Genomic DNA, 20,998 nt, shown 5'->3' on the forward strand with positions numbered 1-20,998 from the left:
AAAAAAAAAAAAAAAAAAAACACCGTTACAATCTAACTAAGTAGGATTTTTTTAAAAATAATTAAGAAAAAAACAACTCGACAACTTAACCCAATCTAACACGAAAATAGAGAGTTGTGTTGAGTTGTGAACTCTATTTAAATTGCTCTGACTTCAAATTTCTAATTGGTCAAAAAAATTTCCAACCTGCATCCACTTTTACTTGAACTTTAACAATGTCAAATAATTAATACGTATACCTTCATTTATATATGAAACTCTAAAAGTATTGATAAATTTATAAACTTTCGATTTTAAATATAACATGTGTTTTAATATTAAAAAGATGATATAAGTTTAATAACTCTAACATATTCAACATTTTTTTTTTTAATTTAACGAAGGTTTTAATGCAAAATTTATCAATCTGTAATAAGTTTAGTTAATTAAACATAAAATAAAAAAAAGTTTAGAAAATTATTAAATAAAGAAAACTCTCTCAGAATTAATAATAATGTGATAGTTTCTAGAAGATTTGGAATGTGGGTTTCAGTTGAGGATCACATGTGGCCCGAACTGTCACTCTAAAAACTTCCCCATCCATCAAACTTGTCTACATGAACTGAACCCAAAGTGCCACGTCATCTTCCAATCCGAGTCATCGGCTGACGTCATCGTTCTCCTTTCTTCCAATTTGACTCGTCGCCCGTTGACCCACCTTTTACTTTTAAATCTTCTAGGCTTTTTGCCTTCCCAAACCCATTTTTCTTATTAAATTATTATTATGAGAAATAAATGTGTTTTAACTCACAAATCTTATTTATTTTAAAAGAAATAAATATAAGTCTAGTTCAAATTACGTAGCTTCCGTTTAATACACGTATTTGAAATCATGTTATTATCTGGTAAATAATTGACACGAGTAGAGGCCTGCGGGCCCACGAGCGAGCAAGGGCCAAGAAGGGTGTGTGTGGGAAGTTAGCAAGAACGTGCAAGAGCTTATTAGGTCTATGCATAAACATAGTTCTACCTACTTCGACATCCTGTAATAGACAAAATCATTGACTTTGACTTAGTTATGTAAGATTTTCAGTCTCACGATTTTAAAATGTGTTTACTGTGGATAGCGTCTAGCCCTATTCCAACTAGTGTCTTCACACTGTTTGGGTGATTGACCATGATACTATTTTTAACCGACCAAACCAGCCAATATTCTTCAAATTGGCAAATAATTTTTTTTTTTTTTAACCTTTTCTTTTTGTTTCCAAGTCCTCTGCCATTTGATATCTATTTAACGCCAATAGAGACATCTTCCTGCCCAAGAAGCAGAGTTGTGGCCTCCTCCTTTCATGAACCACAATTTCCCTTCATTAATTCTTCTAAAATTTCCATGACTTCTTCATTATTTCACTGCCAAGACTCCGACTTCTCGCCGGAATCTTCCTTGAGCTCCTTCGAATCTCTCCGATGGGAAGCTTTTCAAACAAACGACAACTCTCTGCTCTTTAACGAGAATGATTCCGGCGAAATGCTCCTTCACAACTTGATCTCAGAGCCCACCTCGTACCCGCCGGCGAATTCTCTCCGGCAGGACCCGATCAAGGAAGAGGAGGTTGATTCGCTCGGAGAAGAAGAACCCCACAAGCCAAAATCCTACAGAGGAGTCCGCCGGCGTCCATGGGGGAAATTCGCGGCGGAGATACGGGATTCAACTAGGCATGGAGTTCGGGTTTGGCTCGGAACGTTCGATAGCGCCGAGGCGGCTGCTTTGGCTTATGATCAAGCCGCTTTCTCGATGCGGGGCGCGGCCGCTGTTCTCAATTTTCCAGTGGAAAGAGTTCAGGAATCTCTCAAGGAGATGGAAATGATCAACTCCGCCGCATACGGCGGAGACGGCGAATCTCCGGTGGTTGCTTTGAAGAGAAAACATTCTATGAGGAATAAATCAAGAAGGAGAAAGAGTAAAAATAAAGAAGACATTGGGAAAACAGAGAGTAATGTGGTTGTTTTAGAAGATCTTGGCTCTGATTATTTGGAAGAACTCTTGGAGCTATCTGAGAATCTCCGGCCATGGTGAATTACGGCTCGACATCTCGACCCAAAATCTCGAGATTATAAAAAATTATTTGAAAGGCTAGAACAACTGGACCGGTACCAGAAATAGCTACATTATCCATAATTTTTCCTTGCATTTTTCAAGCAAGTGAAAAATAACAAAATTTCATTTTTTTTTTTAATTTTATTTTAGTGTGAATGTATAAATTATATCCAACTAGTTTGCTTCGTTTTTTTGTTCCATTGTTATACGAAAGATTATGAGAAATTTGACCGAATCACCTAAAAAATTAGACCTAAATTTCAAAATAGAATTTTATAATTGACCTCTAATTTTCTCGCCCCTCCTCTTTCTAAATTACGAACAACATTCTTATAGTCTACCATCCTTCCATGGTTAATATTTTGATGTTGTCCACTGCGATTACTACTACAACCGAGAAGAAAGAGAGATGGAGCCATTGACAAGTCTCCCACTACTATATATATTTGAAAATTCTTCATAGGGTTAGATCTCTACACCACTATCAAATTCACTTATAACCAAGAAGAAAGATTGATCGAGGAAAGAAAAGACTTAGTCACAATGATAGTAAGACGAATCGTGAGGTTAACGGCGATACGTAAAGAGTTAAAGCGGACAATATCTACTAGCAGTTGCCTTGGACCCCTCTTTAACCGATGTGGGATCTCACAATTATCACACACTAATACCCGTTCTTTTAGCATATTGTATAAGGGTATGTGAAACACTTACTGCTGAATCTCTAAGAATTGTTCAAATTTGATGAATTTGACACATATGTTTAGTAAAAAAACCAAACTTAAACACTTTCATTTTCAAGTCATTTTCGAATCATTTTTCATAGGTGTATCATTGCACTTTTTTTCTTGTTTGAGACGAGGATTGTTAACTCGTTCAAAAAAGTTTTTCTTGTTTTAATATTATATCATATCCACTAAAGATTCTTCCACTCGAATCAGAAATGAAAAAAAATGAAAAAAATGAAAAGAGTAGACATATTTTCTTTAAAAGTTTACATGAAAAAAGAAAAGAAAAGATTGCAAACACGATTGCCAAGTGGCCACCCATTGCTGCTTTACAAAAGAAAGATGAGCACTAGAGTGCTAAAAAGCATACAACATTTGGGTTGCCAAAACCTCTTATTTTTGGTAATTAACTTACCTCAACACATAACTCAGTTGGCTGTAGGTGGCTTGTTGGGAGGTTGTATGGATATGGTGGCGGAAGCTATGGCCTTTTAGTTGCCACTGGTGGCCTTACCAACTTCAATTGGAGCTGCTCGAGGTTTGGGTGGTTTATGAATTGGACCGACTGGAGGCTTTGGTGGTTTGTGAATTGGACCAATTGGAGGCTTGGGTGGTTTGTCAATTGGACGGACAGGAGGCTTTGGTGGTTTGTCAATTGGATCGACTGGAGGCTTGGGTGGTTTGTGAATTGGACCAATTGGAGGCTTGGGTGGTTTATGAATTGGACCGACTGGAGGCTTTGGTGGTTTGTTAATTGGACCGACTGGAGGCTTGGGTGGTTTGTCAATTGGACCGACCGGAGGCTTGGGTGGTTTGTGAATTGGACCGACTGGAAGCTTTGATGGCTTGTGAATTGGACCGACTGGAGGCTTGGGTGGTTTGTGAATTGGACCGACTGGAGGTTTGGGAGGTTTGTCAATTGGACTGACTGGAGGCTTTGGTGGTTTGTCAACTGGACCGACCGGAGGCTTGGGTGGTTTGTCAATTGGACCGACTGGAGGCTTTGGTGGTTTGTCAACTGGACCGACCGGAGGCTTGGGTGGTTTGTCAATTGGACCGACTGGAGGTTTGGGAGGTTTGTCAATTGGACTGACTGGAGGCTTTGGTGGTTTGTCAACTGGACCGACCGGAGGCTTGGGTGGTTTGTCAATTGGACCGACTGGAGGTTTGGGAGGTTTGTCAATTGGACTGACTGGAGGCTTTGGTGGTTTGTCAACTGGACCGACCGGAGGCTTGGGTGGTTTGTCAATTGGACCGACTGGAGGTTTGGGAGGTTTGTCAATTGGACTGACTGGAGGCTTTGGTGGTTTGTCAATTGGACCGACCGGAGGCTTGGGTGGTTTGTCAATTGGACCGACTGGAGGTTTGGGAGGTTTGTCAATTGGACTGACTGGAGGCTTTGGTGGTTTGTCAACTGGACCGACCGGAGGCTTGGGTGGTTTGTCAATTGGACCGACTGGAGGTTTGGGAGGTTTGTCAATTGGACTGACTGGAGGCTTTGGTGGTTTGTCAACTGGACCGATCGGAGGCTTGGGTGGTTTGTCAATTGGACCGACTGGAGGCTTGGGAGGTTTGTCAATTGGACCGATTGGAAGCTTTGGTGGTTTGTCAATTGGACCGACTGGAGGCTTGGGCGGTTTGTCAATTGGACCGACTGGAGGCTTGGGCGGTTTGTCAATTGGACCGACTGGAGGCTTTGGTGGTTTGTCTATTGGACTGACCGGAGGCTTGGGAGGTTTGTCTATTGGACCAAGTGGAGGCTTTGGTGGTTTGTCTATTGGACCAACTGGAGGCTTGGGAGGTTTGTCTATTGGACCGAGTGGAGGCTTTGGTGGTTTATCAATTGGACCAATTGGATGCTTGGGAGGTTTGTCAATTGGACCGATTGGAGGCTTGGGAGGTTTGTCTATTGGACCAACAGGAGGCTTTGGTGGTTTATCAATTGGACCAACCGGAGGCTTTGGTGGTTTGTCAATTGGATCGACCGGAGGCTTGGGTGGCTTGTGAATTGGATCAACTGGAGGCTTTGGTGGTTTCTCAACTGGACCCACAGGAGGCTTAGGTGGTTTGTCAACTGGACCGACCGGAGGCTTGGGTGGTTTGTGTATTGGACCGACCGGAGGCTTTGGTGGTTTGTGGAGTGGAGGCTTGGGTGGTTTGTGAATTGGAGCTATCGGAGGCTTAGGTGGTTTGTGAAATGGACCGGGAGGTTTGGGTGGTTTGTATATGGGAACTAGGGGAAGCTTGGGGGGTTTGTAAATTGGAATTGATGGTGGGTTTGGAGGTTGAGGCTCACCGGCGTTATCTCCAACGGCCGGCCTGGTGAGAACCACCGCGAGCAGGCCAAGAAGGAGAGCTAACAGGTAGGAGGAAGTCATTTTTGTGGGTTTGTGATTAAGAACTTGAAGGAAATGACACGTATTTAAAGACACAAATATGAGGTTAATTATTATTTTTTATATCTTTTTTAACACTAACTAACACCTTTTGTTTGAGGTATATATATCAATAATTTTTTCCCCCAATCAGTTAATAATTGCTTTTGCTTTACTTCAAATTACATTTTCATCTTTAAAGTGGATTTGTTTTTTTTATAATTATTACAATACTTTTTTTTCCTACAAATGAAATAATTATTATTGTTATTTATGTTTTTAGGAATTCTAAGAGAAACCATTATCTTGATGAATATATTTGCTTTTTATTTGTTTTAATTAAGATTATAAATAGCTTAAAAACTTAGATATAAAATTAAAATGTTATAAAATTTTAAAGGTTCAATTATTAAGTGAAAAAAGAGTAAGAAACATAAATAGTAATTAAATAAAGTACAGTTTTGTCGGCAGTGAAGTATGGGACTAAAATTTAAAAGTAGTGAGGACAAAGAAAAGTAGAAAATTTTGAAATTTGAGCCAAATGGATTCAAATTTCAAACTTGTAGTTACTTTTTCACTTGCTTATGTTTCAATCTTTGTAAGTAACTTCTTACTTACTCAAATAAATATATTTCCGCGGCGAACGTCTATTAGAGAGAGATTTTCATACACTTATGAGGATCTTTCGCTCATCTCTCCAACCGATGTGAGATCTCACAATCTACCCCTTGAGAGTCAGTGTTCTTATTGGCACATTGGCTAGCTCTAATACCATTTGTAACAGTCCAAGCTCACCACTAGTAGATATTGTCCGTTTTAGCCCATTACCTATTATCGCCAACCTAATTATTTTAAAACTCGTCTACTAGGAAGATGTTTTCATATACTCTTATAATGAATGTTTCATTCTCCTCTCCAACCGATGTGGGATTTCACCGGGCCGAATTGAAACTGGTAATTTTAGGCGTGGAGTAGTCAATATGAGAATAATTTAATAAATAAGTCACTAATTATCATAAAATTAAAAAATGTGGGTCATCGAGAGGTATTTGGTAATATTCTATTTATTATTTCTTATAGTTTTTAGAGCGAAAGATTACGATTGTATTGGTTATTACATACCATTGCTCACCCATTAAGTATAATATAGACAGTCAGCTGCAACGTCTAATCCTCAGAAGGGAGAGAGAAGCCTTATTGGAAATATACTCGATATAGTTTCTCATTTGAAAATATATACTCAATACATGCATCATTGTTCGAGTGGGTGACGAGTAGGATACAATCTTTTATGCATTAAAAGTGAAAGAAGAAGTAGAGAATTGAAAGGGAAGGGAGTGGAATCTTTGTACGTTGATGATAGTAACCAAAGAACACAGTTAGATTGGGAAATGCCCAATTACATCAATGTTTCGGCTGTCGGTGGTTGGATATACAATAATTTGAGTATTATTGGAGAGCTGAATTATTGATAGACACCGCATCCAAATATATTGTTTAGAATCTGGAAAGATGGGACTAAAGTAAGAGGCAACAGTCGTGGAACTCATCGACTGCTTGTACGTAGTCAGCCTTTTGGGTGGCCTACGGTGCTTCCCCTTGCCGGCAGATCAAACAAATGGGTACTGGATACTGGAGTTGACATTAAAACAAACAATACATAAATGAGGTCTCAATTCGACCAACAAACCTACATTTCAATTCCCAGATTTAGCTCATTTATGTTCTTTTCATCCTATAGATTTAAACTGAGTTTCTATTCGGTTTCTAAGTTCTTAAAAATTTAATTTTTTAGTTCGATGTTTGAAGTTGACTTTTAATTCGTGTTTGAAAATTGAAATTTGGTTGGAACAGTTCTATGTTGGGTAGCTTATAAAGCATGTGTGTAATAACTCAATCTCGCTGCTAATAGATATTCTCCCATTTGGCTCGTTAGGTATCGCACTCAGCCTCACGATTTTAAAACGTTTCTACTAGGGAGAGATTTTCACATCCTTATAAGAAATTTTTCGTTTTCCTCTCCAATCGATATGAGATCTCACAATCTGCCCCCCCTTATGGGCCCAATGTTATTGCTGGCACATTGCTCAATGTTTGACTCTCATTCCATTTGTAACAGTCTAAGCCTACAGCTAGCAATATTGTCTTCTTTGGTCAATTACGAATTATTGTCAGTCTCACGGTTTTAAAATACGTCTCATAGGAAGAGGTTTTCACACTCTTATAAGAAATGTTTCATTCCTCTCTCCAATCGATGTGGGATCTCATAGTGTGAATGAAGACAAAACATGTTGAAATGATCTATATTGGTCTTTGGGAATAGTCTTCACTTTTCGAAACTAAAAGTAACAGGATCACATGACAGTGGATAGTGTGAATGAAGATAAAACATATTGAAAGGATCCATATTAGTCTTTGGGAATAGTATTCACTTTTCGAAACTAAAAGTAACCGGATCACATGACTGGTGAAGTGGAAAATACTAAGCGATGGAGTGATTTATGATAGTATGTGAGGTTGCTTATGGTAATGTCATGCATGACTAAAGCAATGAATGACTGAAAATTATAATGCAATGGGAACAATGTCTGAAAATTATTCCTAAGTTATTTCGATTTATTTTCTTTAAAGTTTTGTTTAGATATTAAGGGGGTTCGAAAAAATTCATGACTTGAAAAATTCGATCAACAATCAATCTAATCTAACTTGTACGATTTAGGTTGAGTTACGAATTATTTAGGTCAAATTGAGTTCCAATAAATGGAAATTTTATAGATTAGCTCGGTGCATTCGTTCTCTTAAAACTAGATTGGATTGAATCGAACCTACTCGAATTTATTGTCAATTTTAAAATATATATATTATTTTGTTGGTGGGGTTAGATTCATAACTTCAACTTTGTTTTATCTACCTTGATTTCCTTTCTCAGTACTATACCTTATATTAGGACGGTACAAGAACTCACAAACTCAATATAGATGAACACCAAAAACGGAGAAAATGTAATCAGTTTATATTGATAACTTGAAGTATGTACAGTAACAAGAATACATAAAGTACATCTTCAAACAACTGACTAAGGAATATATGCATGATTCAGTTTATTATATATAGTTTTATCAGATATAATCATCTACTATATATATAACTATCTACCATATAATTTTATTATACCGTTATTTAATATATATGACTATTTACTATATATCTGGTATATCTACTGTGTATAACAATAAGCTATAAATAACTATCAACATCTACCATGAAATGACACTTCTCCACAATTTAGTACTAGATTCACATCTTCTCTTCTTAAGACCAATTCAAGTTGATTTAAGAAAGTGATGAATGTTTCACGAACTCCGTAAATCATTCCTGAATATATTTGAAGTCTTTTCCATTATAGGTAAAAAATGTCATCATGAACTGATAAAATATTGTCGGTGCATTTAAAGAGATCAAAAGACATATTTATGAAATCAAAAGTTTTGAATGAACATGTAAAGTTCTTATTGTAATATTTGATTATAGTCGAACTATTCGTCAATCGATCACAATAGTTGGATTAATCTCGAGCAAAACGACTATAATAGGAGAGTAGGCCCACTCGTTATAGAGAAGGAATAGAAGCAAGCTAGTTATTCTTGCGATCGGAAAAAGCGTGAACTAAAGAGACAATATATAACTTTTTATTATTCTTGCTATCGAAAAAAGCGTGAACTAACTTTTTATTGAATGATAGATGAGAGAAGTGAAGGATAATGCATTGATAACAGACCCAGAAGGAGTATGGAGATATAACACAACATATGGCACATGCCAACTTCAAATGAACTTACTACACAACTTAAACCTCGTAAACTTACCCTAAACTTGGGAAACTTGGGCGCCGCCGACTGCAGCGGCGCTTATTTCATAGTCATAATTTTGTGGGTGGCGTTTAGTTGGAGGATGGTGGGTACTTCTTGTATGGGGGGCGTTTCTTGTAGGGTGGGTACCTCTTGTAGGGTGGGTACCTTTTGTAGGGTCGCTTCCTGTAGAACTTGGATTCCTCATGCTCCAACGCAGGCTCGGTGTCGGTGGTGCTCGGAAGCTTTTGGTTGGTGACCGGAATCACTTCATGGGCAGCGTCGGAGGGATGTTTCAGAGCTTGAGTGGTGGTAAGAAGCACCACTGCGAGAAGAAGCAAAAGGAAGTACTTCACAAACATTGTGGCTTTTGGGTTTGAGCTGCCTGTTTGGAAGCTGAAACTTGTTGGCTTTTTATAGGAAAACTTGAGGTTAATTTTAAAATTAATTAATCCTAAGACAAGTAGTTTGTGTGAGATCTCACGCCCTTTGGAGAAGAATATCTAAATACTTCTATGTGGAAACTTCTCTCGATTTTAAGAACCTTAAGGAAAGTTCAAAGAGAACAATATCGGCTAGCGGTGGATTTGGACTCTTACAAATGGTATCAAAGCCATACATCAGACGATGTGTCAACGAGGACGCTGAGCTCCAAAGGAAGTAGACATGAGGGGCCAGACATCGGGCCATGTGTAAGCGAGGAGGCTAAGCCCCGAAGGGGAATGGACATGAGAGGCCTGATATCGGTACAATGTGTCAGGGAGGAGGCTGAGTCCCAAAAGGATGGACATGAGGCGATGTACCAGTAAAGACGATGGATTTCGAAGAGAGGGATTGATTTGGTGGTGTCCCACATTAATTAGAGAAATGAATGAGTGTCAGCGAGGACTTTGTGCCCCAAAGGAGGTGGATTAAAATCCTACATCGATTGGGAAGAAGAACGAAAAACGAAAAATTCATTATAAGGGTGTGAAAACAACACTCACGAAAGCTTAAAAAGATAATATATGTTAATGATAAGATTGGACGGAATATTATTGAAATAAATACATAATTAATGGCCTATATTACTTTAAATAATGTCAAGTGGCTCTCATTATCACAACACTAGTGGAACGATCATCCACGCAACCACATCTTAGATTTCATATTAAATTCTATAGCAGTCATAAAAAACAAAATATTTCATATTGAATGTCACTGCACAACCATATCTTACTTATCATAAAATATATTAGGTTCATATTAAATTATGTCTTTTGATTTTGAAAAAAACAATTAATAAAAATATCTAACATATATTACCCTCGAATTTGTCTATTCTTTACTTTTTAAGAGTAAAGATTATTTCCAAATCAACCCGAGTTATTCCAACATATTTGTTTAGCTATAAAGTTCTTATGATTGAGCTTTCGGAAAGGAAGATGCACTTTATTAGTATAAACGAAACTTTAATTTCATTTAAATCTTTTTTAGTCATCATATTCTCATGACTCACCTCATTTAAATGTGGTATCGGTCATTCATGCATCCATACTTTACTCGATATTCATCACTATAAGTTAATTAATTCTTGTAACGATCAAAACTTTACAAATAATTTCAACTATTTTCCATTGAAATTATCTAACTATAAATTGTATAAATTAACGAATATTTAAATTATTTGTTACTGATTTAAAAGCTAAATTGAGTGATCAATTAGCTAACTCGGGCTCAATGAGTAAGCACCTCTAGATAAATAATAAATAATAAATAATAATATATATATATATATATTCCTTCTTTTATCTATCAATCATATTAAGACAAATTGAGCATTATGGTGAGATGCGAAAACACCCCTTTCCATTAATGAGATTGTTCGTGAGACATGGTCCATGTTTTTTTTCTTTTGTTAAAAGTTCAACCACTTAGGTGTTAATTTAGAACTATTTTGGATCAATCCAAATAGAAACACGGACCGCTCAAGTCCACAACTAGCATTGTTTTTTAACTTTCTTCAAGATTTTTAAAACACATCTGATAAGGAGAGACTTTCACACCCTTATAAAGTATATTTCGTTCTCATCTCCAATCGATGTTGGATCTCACAATCCACCCTCTTTCGGAGCCTAACGTCCTCGCTGACACTCGTTCCTCTCCAATTGATGTGGGATCTCACAGTTAACTGAAATGGATGAGTAATTAGGAAGAAAAAAAGACATAAAAATAACTCTAGCCGGAAACCCTACGTTAGGGTTTCGCTCATTATACAATAACGATGTTGAACGACGGAGCTAGTTAGGGTAACGTTAAGGGTAGGGTATAAATTTGATTGCTAGTTAATAATATTATCCAAGTGGCTCACATGGCTTATGGTCACATCAGTAGTAGGACAAGTAATCCACTCCAGCCACGTCTTGGTTTCCATACCACATGATACAGCTGCCATACATGACCATAAATTTGACACTGACATTTTTGTCTTAAAAAATTATATAAAAAGGGCACCAAAATATTTTTAAAAAAAAATTCAAAATATATTTTTTAAAAAAAATTAAAGGTAAAAACCATCCATCTATATCTCATAAATCATATCGGCCCAATTTCTTAAAATTTAAGAAATTTAGACACCTAAATATCTAATTTCTTTAAACTTATTTTGAATTAAGAAATTTCTTATATTTATGTTTGGAAATGTTCTAAACCAGAATCTTGGTTTTTATTTAAATTTATTTTGAGCATAAACGCTATGCTTTTGCTTTTAGCTTCTTAAAAAAATCTCATACCAATAATATAGTGGTTTTTTTAGTTGAATTGGTCAATCCGAACAACTTTAAACTAAGGTTGTAATGCTTTCTTAAAACTACCTGTTATCCGAATGTGTATGATTTATTATTTTAGTTAATATATGGTATACACATTTATGTAAGGATACTAATAAGGAAAATGATTGAAAGTGTTGAGATACTCAAAATACAATGGATAATGAAGTGACCCACATTGCCAATTTTCCACACACACTTCCATTTGCTTGCAAAATTTTAGGGTCACAGCCGCCACCATTTGTTTTTTCTCAAGAGATATAGTTGCCATAATTGACCATTTCCTTTAGTTGAGGGATTTATAGAATATCTCCTCTAGTTTTGATTTTTTTTTAATTTATTAATTTAACCTTTTAATGTTAGAGTTTAAATTCATTACTAGTAGATTGGTTTGATTTGACATGTTATGTAGTGTGGTCTGCCTTACGATTTTAAAATTGAGAGCTTAGAACCACGTTGGCACACCGCATGGTGTCTGACTTTAATACCATTTATAACAGCTCAAACTCATTGCTAGCAAATACTGTCCGTTTGTCTTTATACGTCGTTATATATCGCCATCAGCCTTACCATTTTAAAACGTGTCTACTAGGGAGAGATTTTCACACTCTTATAACTAATGATTCATTCCCCTCTCCAAGCAATGTGGGATCTCAATACCCACCCTCTTGAGGTCCTAGAATCCTTGCTGGCACCACCCGATATCTAGCTCTGATACTATTTATAACATGTCAAGCTAACCGCTAAATATTTATTGTCTATTTTGACCTGTTGCATATCGCCATCAGCCTCACAATTTTAAAACGCACCTATTCATGAGAGATTTTCGCACCCTTTTGTTATTAGAAATTGCAAAACGCTGAAGTTTTATTACAAATTGTGATGCTATAAATTTTGTAATAATTGAAAAATTATGTTATTACGAGAGTGGACCACTTGGAGTTAGGAAGAAATTTTTGTCACTAAGAAATGGACTTTCGTCTTTCGTCTTCAATCATAAACGTGTTAGTAGTCAAATCCAATAGTCGGTTTCGATATTTAATTTATTATTATTATCCCAAAAACTCCTTAAGCTAACAATTATGGGTAAATTCATACCAAAACACCCTAAATCATCCTTATCAAATAAAAATTTTAACTAACGAGAGGTATTAAAGCAATCACCCAACTACAGATCAACTGAACTGGTTGACTAAATCAAGTCAAACCAAACTAACTAAATCATGAACAACTATTTGTTATTCATTACAACACATGATCATTTGCGTCGACATTTCCTCCTCTTCACTCTCAGTCGTGGGTGTATGGCAATAGCAACCACTTTTTTGTGGTGTAAATACACACCAAATGTGGAGCATGACAACAGTAAGAGAATTGTCATGCCAAATCCTAAAATGATACGAACTCAAACAACAAATGAATACTGAATTATAGAGGAAATCATTTACCTATTAGTAAATCACGACGTGGCTATCGAGGATGAATAGTCATAGGCAATTGGTTAAGAAACAATGAGAGCAACAAAGAATCTAACAACAAGGAACACACTAGAAATTCCACTTGAGAAGATAATCAATTGGCGCGATGAAGTCGACCGTTACAAATCTAGTTTGATTCATTGCAATCTATTTGAGTTAATAGAGGGTAGTTTTGGACCATCTTAATTTTTTTTTTTTTTTTTTTTTTTTTTATTGAATCCATCACTTTTACTTTCAAAGTATTAATTTAGAGAGAAATTAAAATATTTATTTTAGTATAAAAAAAATGATAATGCATCACATGAGACATAATTGTATTTAAATTGCAATAATAACTATGGAATATAAATCTTATGAACTTCTTGAACAATCAAATGAAGTAGAGATAGACACTTGTCTCATGTGAGTCGAAGTGCTTACAAGCTAGACCAGACAATAACAATTGCATATAAGAAAATACAGTGATGCATATTTATTCAACAAAATTGAATCTACTAGCATTTAGTTGGAGGCGGGTGGCCTTCGTTTGTTGTGTCGACGCGGCGGTGGTGGTGGAAATGGTGGTAAATCTAGTTTGGGTTTTTTTTTGAAGACTTTTCCGATCAATTTTTTCCATCCGCTCGATAAGTGAGTGACAGAAGAAGTTACTTTCATGTGAGTCTCTGGCGGATAGTAAGATCGAGCAAGAGATTGAGAGGAAAGGAGGAGGAGGCCAAGAAGAAGAATAAGGACATATTTTGGAGACATTTTTTAGGAACTTTTCCTTTGGGTTCAGTTGGTTTTTGAGAAGCTCAAACCATTGGTGCCCATTTATACCAAAACGTTGGGTCATTTTTGCAATTGACTAATTATTAAGGCTATGTTTACAAACTTTTTGTTTTTTTTCCCAAACAGTACAGCCACCAGCCACCATAATAATGGACAACTTGGAGCTTGGATCTTGATAGAAAAATGAGGAAAGTTCGAGGAAAAAATGGTTACTTTCCGAACAAAAATCGTTTGGTTACACGGTATAAATCGAAAGATCGAAGCATTCTCCAGTATTTTCTGCGATATGATCACAATACACTTAACTATAGAGTTCATATGATTGAGCCACCGAAAAGGAAGGTGCATATTTTTTGTCATCATATTCTTATGATTACTCAATGAATTACGAAAATTCAAATTTTGTAAAGATGAATAAGCAGGCTTATAGAAGAAAGACGCTATAAATATTTCGAAATAAGCTATACTGACAGAAAAGGTTGCATTTTTTACAAATTCATACCAATTTTCAGAATCGGTTGAACTTTCATGTAACAAGTTTATAGACGGAGTTAACCATTTGTCTAATATATTCAACTCAATTGTTTCTTGATTGAATTGAGTGAACGGAATTCCTATAACTGCAACAAAAAAAGTAAATAGGGATAACACAAACATCGGAAATAGCATCGTATTATCTGATTCATAAGGATACGAAAAGGTAGTCTTAGTACAAAAATGGGGAATACTCACAAAAGGCCGCATCATTTTTGTTGCATTTAGATGTGGTATTGGTTCATCCATATACCCTTTCTTTATTAGGTTGTCACACAAGATTTCTTTTAATTTCTAAATTTAACCAATTTATATTATTCTTGTCTAAATTATAAAATAGAAATAAGAAAGTAGCTAATTAGAATCAATAAAATGTAATTATCTTTTAAGATCATATTTTTTGAACTATTCAAAGAATGGTGTAAATTAAAAATTTAGGAGTAAACTCAAATCCTTCCTATAATAATTTAATAAATTAATAGTTCTTTCTTGGTGATGGCTTTTGAAGTCTTTTTTTTTTTTCTCTCTTTTTTTTTTTTCAATTTGCAAAGACAAGTGGTAAAGAGAGACAGCCATGAAAGCATGTGATTTTTCTTAGAAACTGTCGAGAGGTCCATTTTGGACTGCCATACACCCTTGATTGATTATCTTCAATTATGAGCATCCATCCAATATTCCAAATTACTACTTTTCCAAATTTACTCAATTATTCACTAGAGATAATGTACAACGAACCATACACAGTCATACGTGCTCAACGGAGTGATAACATACATCAAGCACTCGGAGCACAGATACACAAATTTCACATCCATAATTATAGAATAATTACGTACAAATAGTAGTAAAGTATATGAGGATGACATATAAAGCTACAAAATTCCATCAACTAACAAGTCACCTAACATATTTAGTTAGCATACCTATGCAAAGGTATTCTAAATCTATCCATCAAAGAACATTTTTTACTAGTATGCATATATCACCAAGCAAATCCTACAAGTATCAATTTCTATTTTCGTGCGGTTAATAACTGGTTTGATGGGTGTCTTCCCTGAGTGCAGTTAATGACTCTAAAATTCACAGAAAATTAAGGAAAAATTTTAGAGGAACCTAATTTAGATAAAAATAGGTTTAGTATTACAATTGGGACAAAAAAAACAAGTAAATGGAGGTTAAAACGGCAAAAGGAAACCAACGAGTCGAGTTGGTCGAGTTGGTCGAGTTTAGTATTCACTCACTTTCACGCTAGGTGGAGCTGCATTTGTGGGTCGATGAATGAGTCAGTTTGGTTCACGAGCACGTGGGTTGCAAGCGCAGGTTGAACTTTCGAGTTGTGGTTTCGGTTTGGGTTGTTCTGGTTGGTGCAGGCGGGTCAAACAGGTCGAGTTGGTCGAGTTCGAGTGCACATGTCTATGCTCATCATCGTACACGTCTCTCCACAACGCGCCCAACATGTGTACTACCAAGCCAAACACGTATCCTTTTCCCTAATCGCCGCGTGTCTGTCACCAATTGTCTTGCGTTTTAATTCTTTTTTTTTTTTTTTTTTGAATTCCTATGAGTGTTGCATTTTCAATGTATTTACTTCGGGATTTTTCTAACTTTCAACTGGTAACTCAAAACAGACTTAGTATATTCATGGAAAACCAAGATCTCTAATCCACTTATCACGATATTATTTTCTTGAAGTTTTTTTTTTTTTTGACACTCATATACGTTATTCATTGAGTTCAAATTTTAAAAAAAAATATATATAGTTTCTTACCAAAATTATAAGTCTCTCGAATTCAATTTCCGATGCGATTCTTTGTCAAGTTTCAACATGAAACTTGCAAGAATTCTTCCCTAGAGCATCATAGTTCAATTTAGGACCTAAAACATCTTAAACTCTCAAATCTTGGACAAAATCCTAAAGCAAAAGGTTTGTGGACTAACCTTGTGTTCTCACCCGTTCCTTTAAGGTATTTTGAGCATTTTTTTCTTATGCATCATTTTGAGAATGACTCTCTAAGATCCCTAATAAAATTTCAAAACTTTTGAAAATTGATGGCATTAAGTGTGAGTATGTATAGATGTCACAACATTGCTTATAAAAAGTAGGAGGACAGTGACCCTCCACACGTCAAGATAGACAAGGGGTGACCCTTAAATAGCGCACATTCGATCCATGAGAGTCAAGATTGAGAAGTGTCATGATGTGATCTAGAAGGACTGTGTATCAACCAACACACCAAGAATGTGCATTAAAGTTAATTTAAGGCATACGCAAGATTTGAGAGAACGAGACAAAACGAGTGTCAAAGACAAGTTCGAAGAGGGTTGGGTAGAGTCCGAACCATAACTTTAGAAGTCGAAGTTTTAATGTGTGTTCAACATGTGACTCGGAAATTATTGTGTGAGGAGTTGAGATGTTGGATTTTATAGTTTTTTTTTTTTTTTCTTTATTTTAGTAATAAATATAAATCTTTGGGAAGAGTAAGACCATGTGGGCTGGTCTTTCCGGTGTAGCTTCTGCAACACCGCAATAAAGGCATCTGGTTTTTTTCTTTCTTTCTTCTTTCCTAAATATTTATTTAATATCATAATTGTACTTAAATTGTAATAATATCAATATATTGCTTATAAAAAAGTAAATTTATTTTAAATTTCAAATAATTCAATAATTACGAACTTTAAATGTAATATCTTATAAATTTTTAAGACAGCCAAATGAAGTAGACATGACAACAACAATTACAAATAAGCAAACAAAAGGTAATGCATATTTATTCAACAAAGTTGTATCTAGTGGCATTTAGTTGGCGGCGGGTGGCCTTCGTTTGTTGTGTCGACGCGGCGGTGGCGGTGGAAATGGTGGTAAATCTAGTTTGGGTTTCTTTTTGAAGACTTTTCCGATCAACTTTTTCCATCCGCTCGATAAGTGAGTGACAGAAGAAGTCACTTTCATGTGGGTCTCGGGAGGATAATAAGATCGAGCAAGAGATTGAGAGGAAAGGAGGAGGAGGCCAAGAAGAAGAATAAGGAAATATTTTGGAGACATTTTTGAGGAACTTTTCCTTTGGGTTCAGTTGGTTTTTGAGAAGCTCAAACCATTGGTGCCCATTTATACCAAAACTTCGGGTCATTTTTGCAATTGACTAATTATTAAGGCTATGTTTGCAAATAACTTTCTGGTCTTTTCCCCAAACAGTACAGCCGCCATAATAATGAACCACTTGGAGCTTGCAGCTTCCTGGAACAGTGAGGAAAGTGGTGGAAAATGGGTTCAATGCCAAACATGTTAGTGGTCAAAATGGGTTGCTCATTTGATTTTATTATTTCCTTGCTGAAATAATTGTACTATATTGTAAAATATATTCCAAACTTTCCCACAAATATCTTTTAACCATCCGTTTAAAAAAATATCATTAATATCTTTAAATCTTTAAATTGACTAATTTAGAGAATGAGTTTAAATATCATAGGTTTTTTTGGAGAAGCTCAAAGCAAAGCTATGGAAGCTTATCCTTAAAGTTGACAATATCATATCTTTATGGAGAGTCGTGTTTATCTAACCAATATTAGTTAAAACTATTAATAAGGTAAAAGTGGAATGTTTTTCCAATTTTATTAAAGACATTTTTTAGTTTTTTTCTAATTTTAAAGACTTTTTTTAACTTTTAAAAGTTTTTGAATATTTTTTTAAGCTGTATTTTTGTGAAAATATCATTTTCTTTATTATATATATATTATTATTATTATTTTTTGAGAATTAAATAGACGGAATATAAATGACCCAACTAGCATAGAGCATATGATTAATATACACATGATAAAGAAATTATTAGAGAAATTGAATCTTTCACTTCAATAAGATAAATAAATGCATATGAATAAAACACTATTATCATTTCGAGGAAAATTGATAGTGTACTCATTGAAATATACGTGCATTTAGTATTGATCTCAAACAATAGGTTATAATAATTCTATATAACTTCAAGAAATAATTGTTCAAATTAAAAATTGGGACTCTACTAACTAAATAATTGTTAAATATCATTACTAATGATTAGGGTCAAACCCAATACTTGTACGAGCTCATTGTCTATATAGAATAAATGATTAAATATAAAATAAATTATCTAGTCTCATATTAATACTCTTCCTTCTACTAAGGATTTTATCCAAGAAATCGTAAGCAAATAAAGCAAAGAGTAATAATATTATATAGAGTGTCTCGTAATCTCTTCTCGATTGGTTCTAATAAAAAGCATCGAGTGTTTTCACAAATAATTTTATTAAAAAATAATTTGGTGATGGCTTTTAAATTATTATTATTATTATTATTATTATTTTATTTTATTAATTTTTAAAGACGAGTGGAAAAGATGAAGTAAGGGGGAGTGATGAAAGCATGTGAGTCTTCTTAGAAACGTCATAGGCCCATTTATTGTTAGACCCGTGAGTGGAAATTATTGGAAGATATTATATTATTATTTTGTATTTTTAAATACTTTTTTATTAGGTTAGTTGGGTGTCTTAATATTCTTCAGGAAAGGTGGTAAATTATAGTATAGACTTTATTTTTGGGTAAAATATGAATATTATTGGTTTTCTTGTGATAGTAACGATAAATTTATTTAAATGAAAAAAAGGTGAAGTCTGTATAATAATAGACGACTACACAATCAGTATGACATATGTCTTAATACTCCGATGTTTAAATTAGATAGGAGAATTAGATTGGTAAGCAAGAATTTAGTGAATGAAAAAGAGCTTACTTTTTGTAAGTTTGAAAATAGAATTTATATAGGACAAAGCATAAGGTTTTTTCATCTTCTTTAGGAATAAGAACATGAATGAACCCAGTCGAACATTTGTTGGAGGTGTGCATGACGCACACTCGCTTAAAGAAGTAGATCTCAAACCTTTTCCAATGCCGAACGGGAGGGAATTGGAATTCCCCTTCGTTCTTTATTCTAATCCCTTGAATTGTATCCAGTTTGTTCGATTTAATCCCTTGAATTGTATCTAGTTTGTTCGATTAAATTGTATTGATTTTTCTTATGAAATCCATAACATTATCTCTCTCCTTGATTAAGATTTGTGGTATTGTATTCAATAACAAGAAATGAACATTTGGAAACTAATGAGAATACAAAATTATTCATCTAAGTTGCATGTTTCCTTTAAAAAAAAAAAAAAAAATTAGGATATCACTCCATTCCTTTTAATTTTAGAATTCCTATGATTGAGTTATTAAAAATGAAGGTCTTAATCGTCTTACCACCTTCAACAATCGTTTCCAGTGCTATTGTACCTCTACAATGGTATGATACTCTCATGGCTTTGTTTTGAGCTCTTCAAAAGGCCTCATAGCAATGAAGGTGTATTCCTTGCTATTAAACTCATAGTCAACTCCTTAATTAGTAGAACTCCTCTCCTAGAAGAGAATCCTTTGTATCCTCCTGCCTTCCAAATGGGTTGGAATGAAGTCAAGCACAGGAAATCTCAAACCCCAAAGTAGCATGATGATCCACTCCAAAAGGACAACTTAATAATCTGCAAGTCTTATCTAGGAAAGAGTAGATTGAGCTTCAACAACATCAAATATTGTTGTTATGATATTGTCCATTTGAGCATAAATTCTCATGGATTTGTTTTGAGCTTTCCAAAAGGCCTCATAGCAATGAAGATGTATTCCTTACTATTAAACTCATATCAGAGCGAGAATCCCCCTATAAAAGGACCTCCCTCCCCATCACTCAAATCACTCCTCTCAATCTCAATTCAGTTTTCTGTTGTCACCAACAACTGGTATCAGAGCGATCTTGCCAGCAGCAAAAATGGCAGTAGAAAAATAAGTTGAGAACTACGTTCAGCCCGCCATCCCGAGGTTCGACGGTCACTATGATCATTGGGCGATGTTGATGGAAAATTTTCTCAGATCAAATGAGTTCTTTGATATGGTGGAAACAGATTATGAAGAGCCAAAGAAGAGGCAGAGGTCGTGAGAGAGGCAGTCGAGAAAGAAGTGGAGATGTTGGCAGGTCAGCAGACCTAGTCAGAAACGATTATGACAACAAAGGCAAGAGACACTTTGACAAGTCTAAGGTGGAATGTTACAGATGTGGACGCCTTAGACATTACAAAAATGAATGCTATACCAGGCTCCAAAAGGAGAAAAGAAATCAATCCAATTTTGTGGAGAGAAGAGAAGAAGAAACATTATTAATGTCATTCCATGCTATGAAGGTTGCAGATCAAGGTGTATGGGTCGTAGACTCTGGATGCAGCAATCATATGACAGGTTGTAAGGAATTCTTCTCGCCTTTAGATGAAAATTTTCATACTACGGTCTCTCTTGGCAACAATTCATCTCTCCAAGTGATGGGGAA

At 35.3% G+C, this 20,998-nt stretch overlaps 2 protein-coding genes across 2 annotated transcripts; one reads left to right on the forward strand and one right to left on the reverse strand.

Annotated features, from left to right (window-relative positions):
* The first annotated feature begins 1,262 nt into the window (after positions 1-1,262).
* Positions 1,263-2,302, forward strand: LOC111494786 (ethylene-responsive transcription factor 1B-like). Its single transcript, XM_023144778.1, has one exon. It carries the CDS (start codon positions 1,370-1,372, stop codon positions 2,054-2,056), a length of 687 nt encoding a protein of 228 aa, XP_023000546.1. The 5' UTR covers positions 1,263-1,369; the 3' UTR covers positions 2,057-2,302.
* Positions 2,303-3,296: 994 nt separating this feature from the next.
* LOC111494866 (repetitive proline-rich cell wall protein 2-like) lies at positions 3,297-5,183 on the reverse strand. Its single transcript, XM_023144855.1, has one exon. The coding sequence runs from the start codon at positions 5,181-5,183 to the stop codon at positions 3,297-3,299; it is 1,887 nt and encodes a 628-aa protein (XP_023000623.1).
* Positions 5,184-20,998: the final 15,815 nt, after the last annotated feature.

This window comes from Cucurbita maxima, unplaced genomic scaffold, assembly GCF_002738345.1.
Source record: "Cucurbita maxima cultivar Rimu unplaced genomic scaffold, Cmax_1.0 Cma_Scf00020, whole genome shotgun sequence".
Lineage (NCBI taxonomy): Eukaryota > Viridiplantae > Streptophyta > Magnoliopsida > Cucurbitales > Cucurbitaceae > Cucurbita > Cucurbita maxima.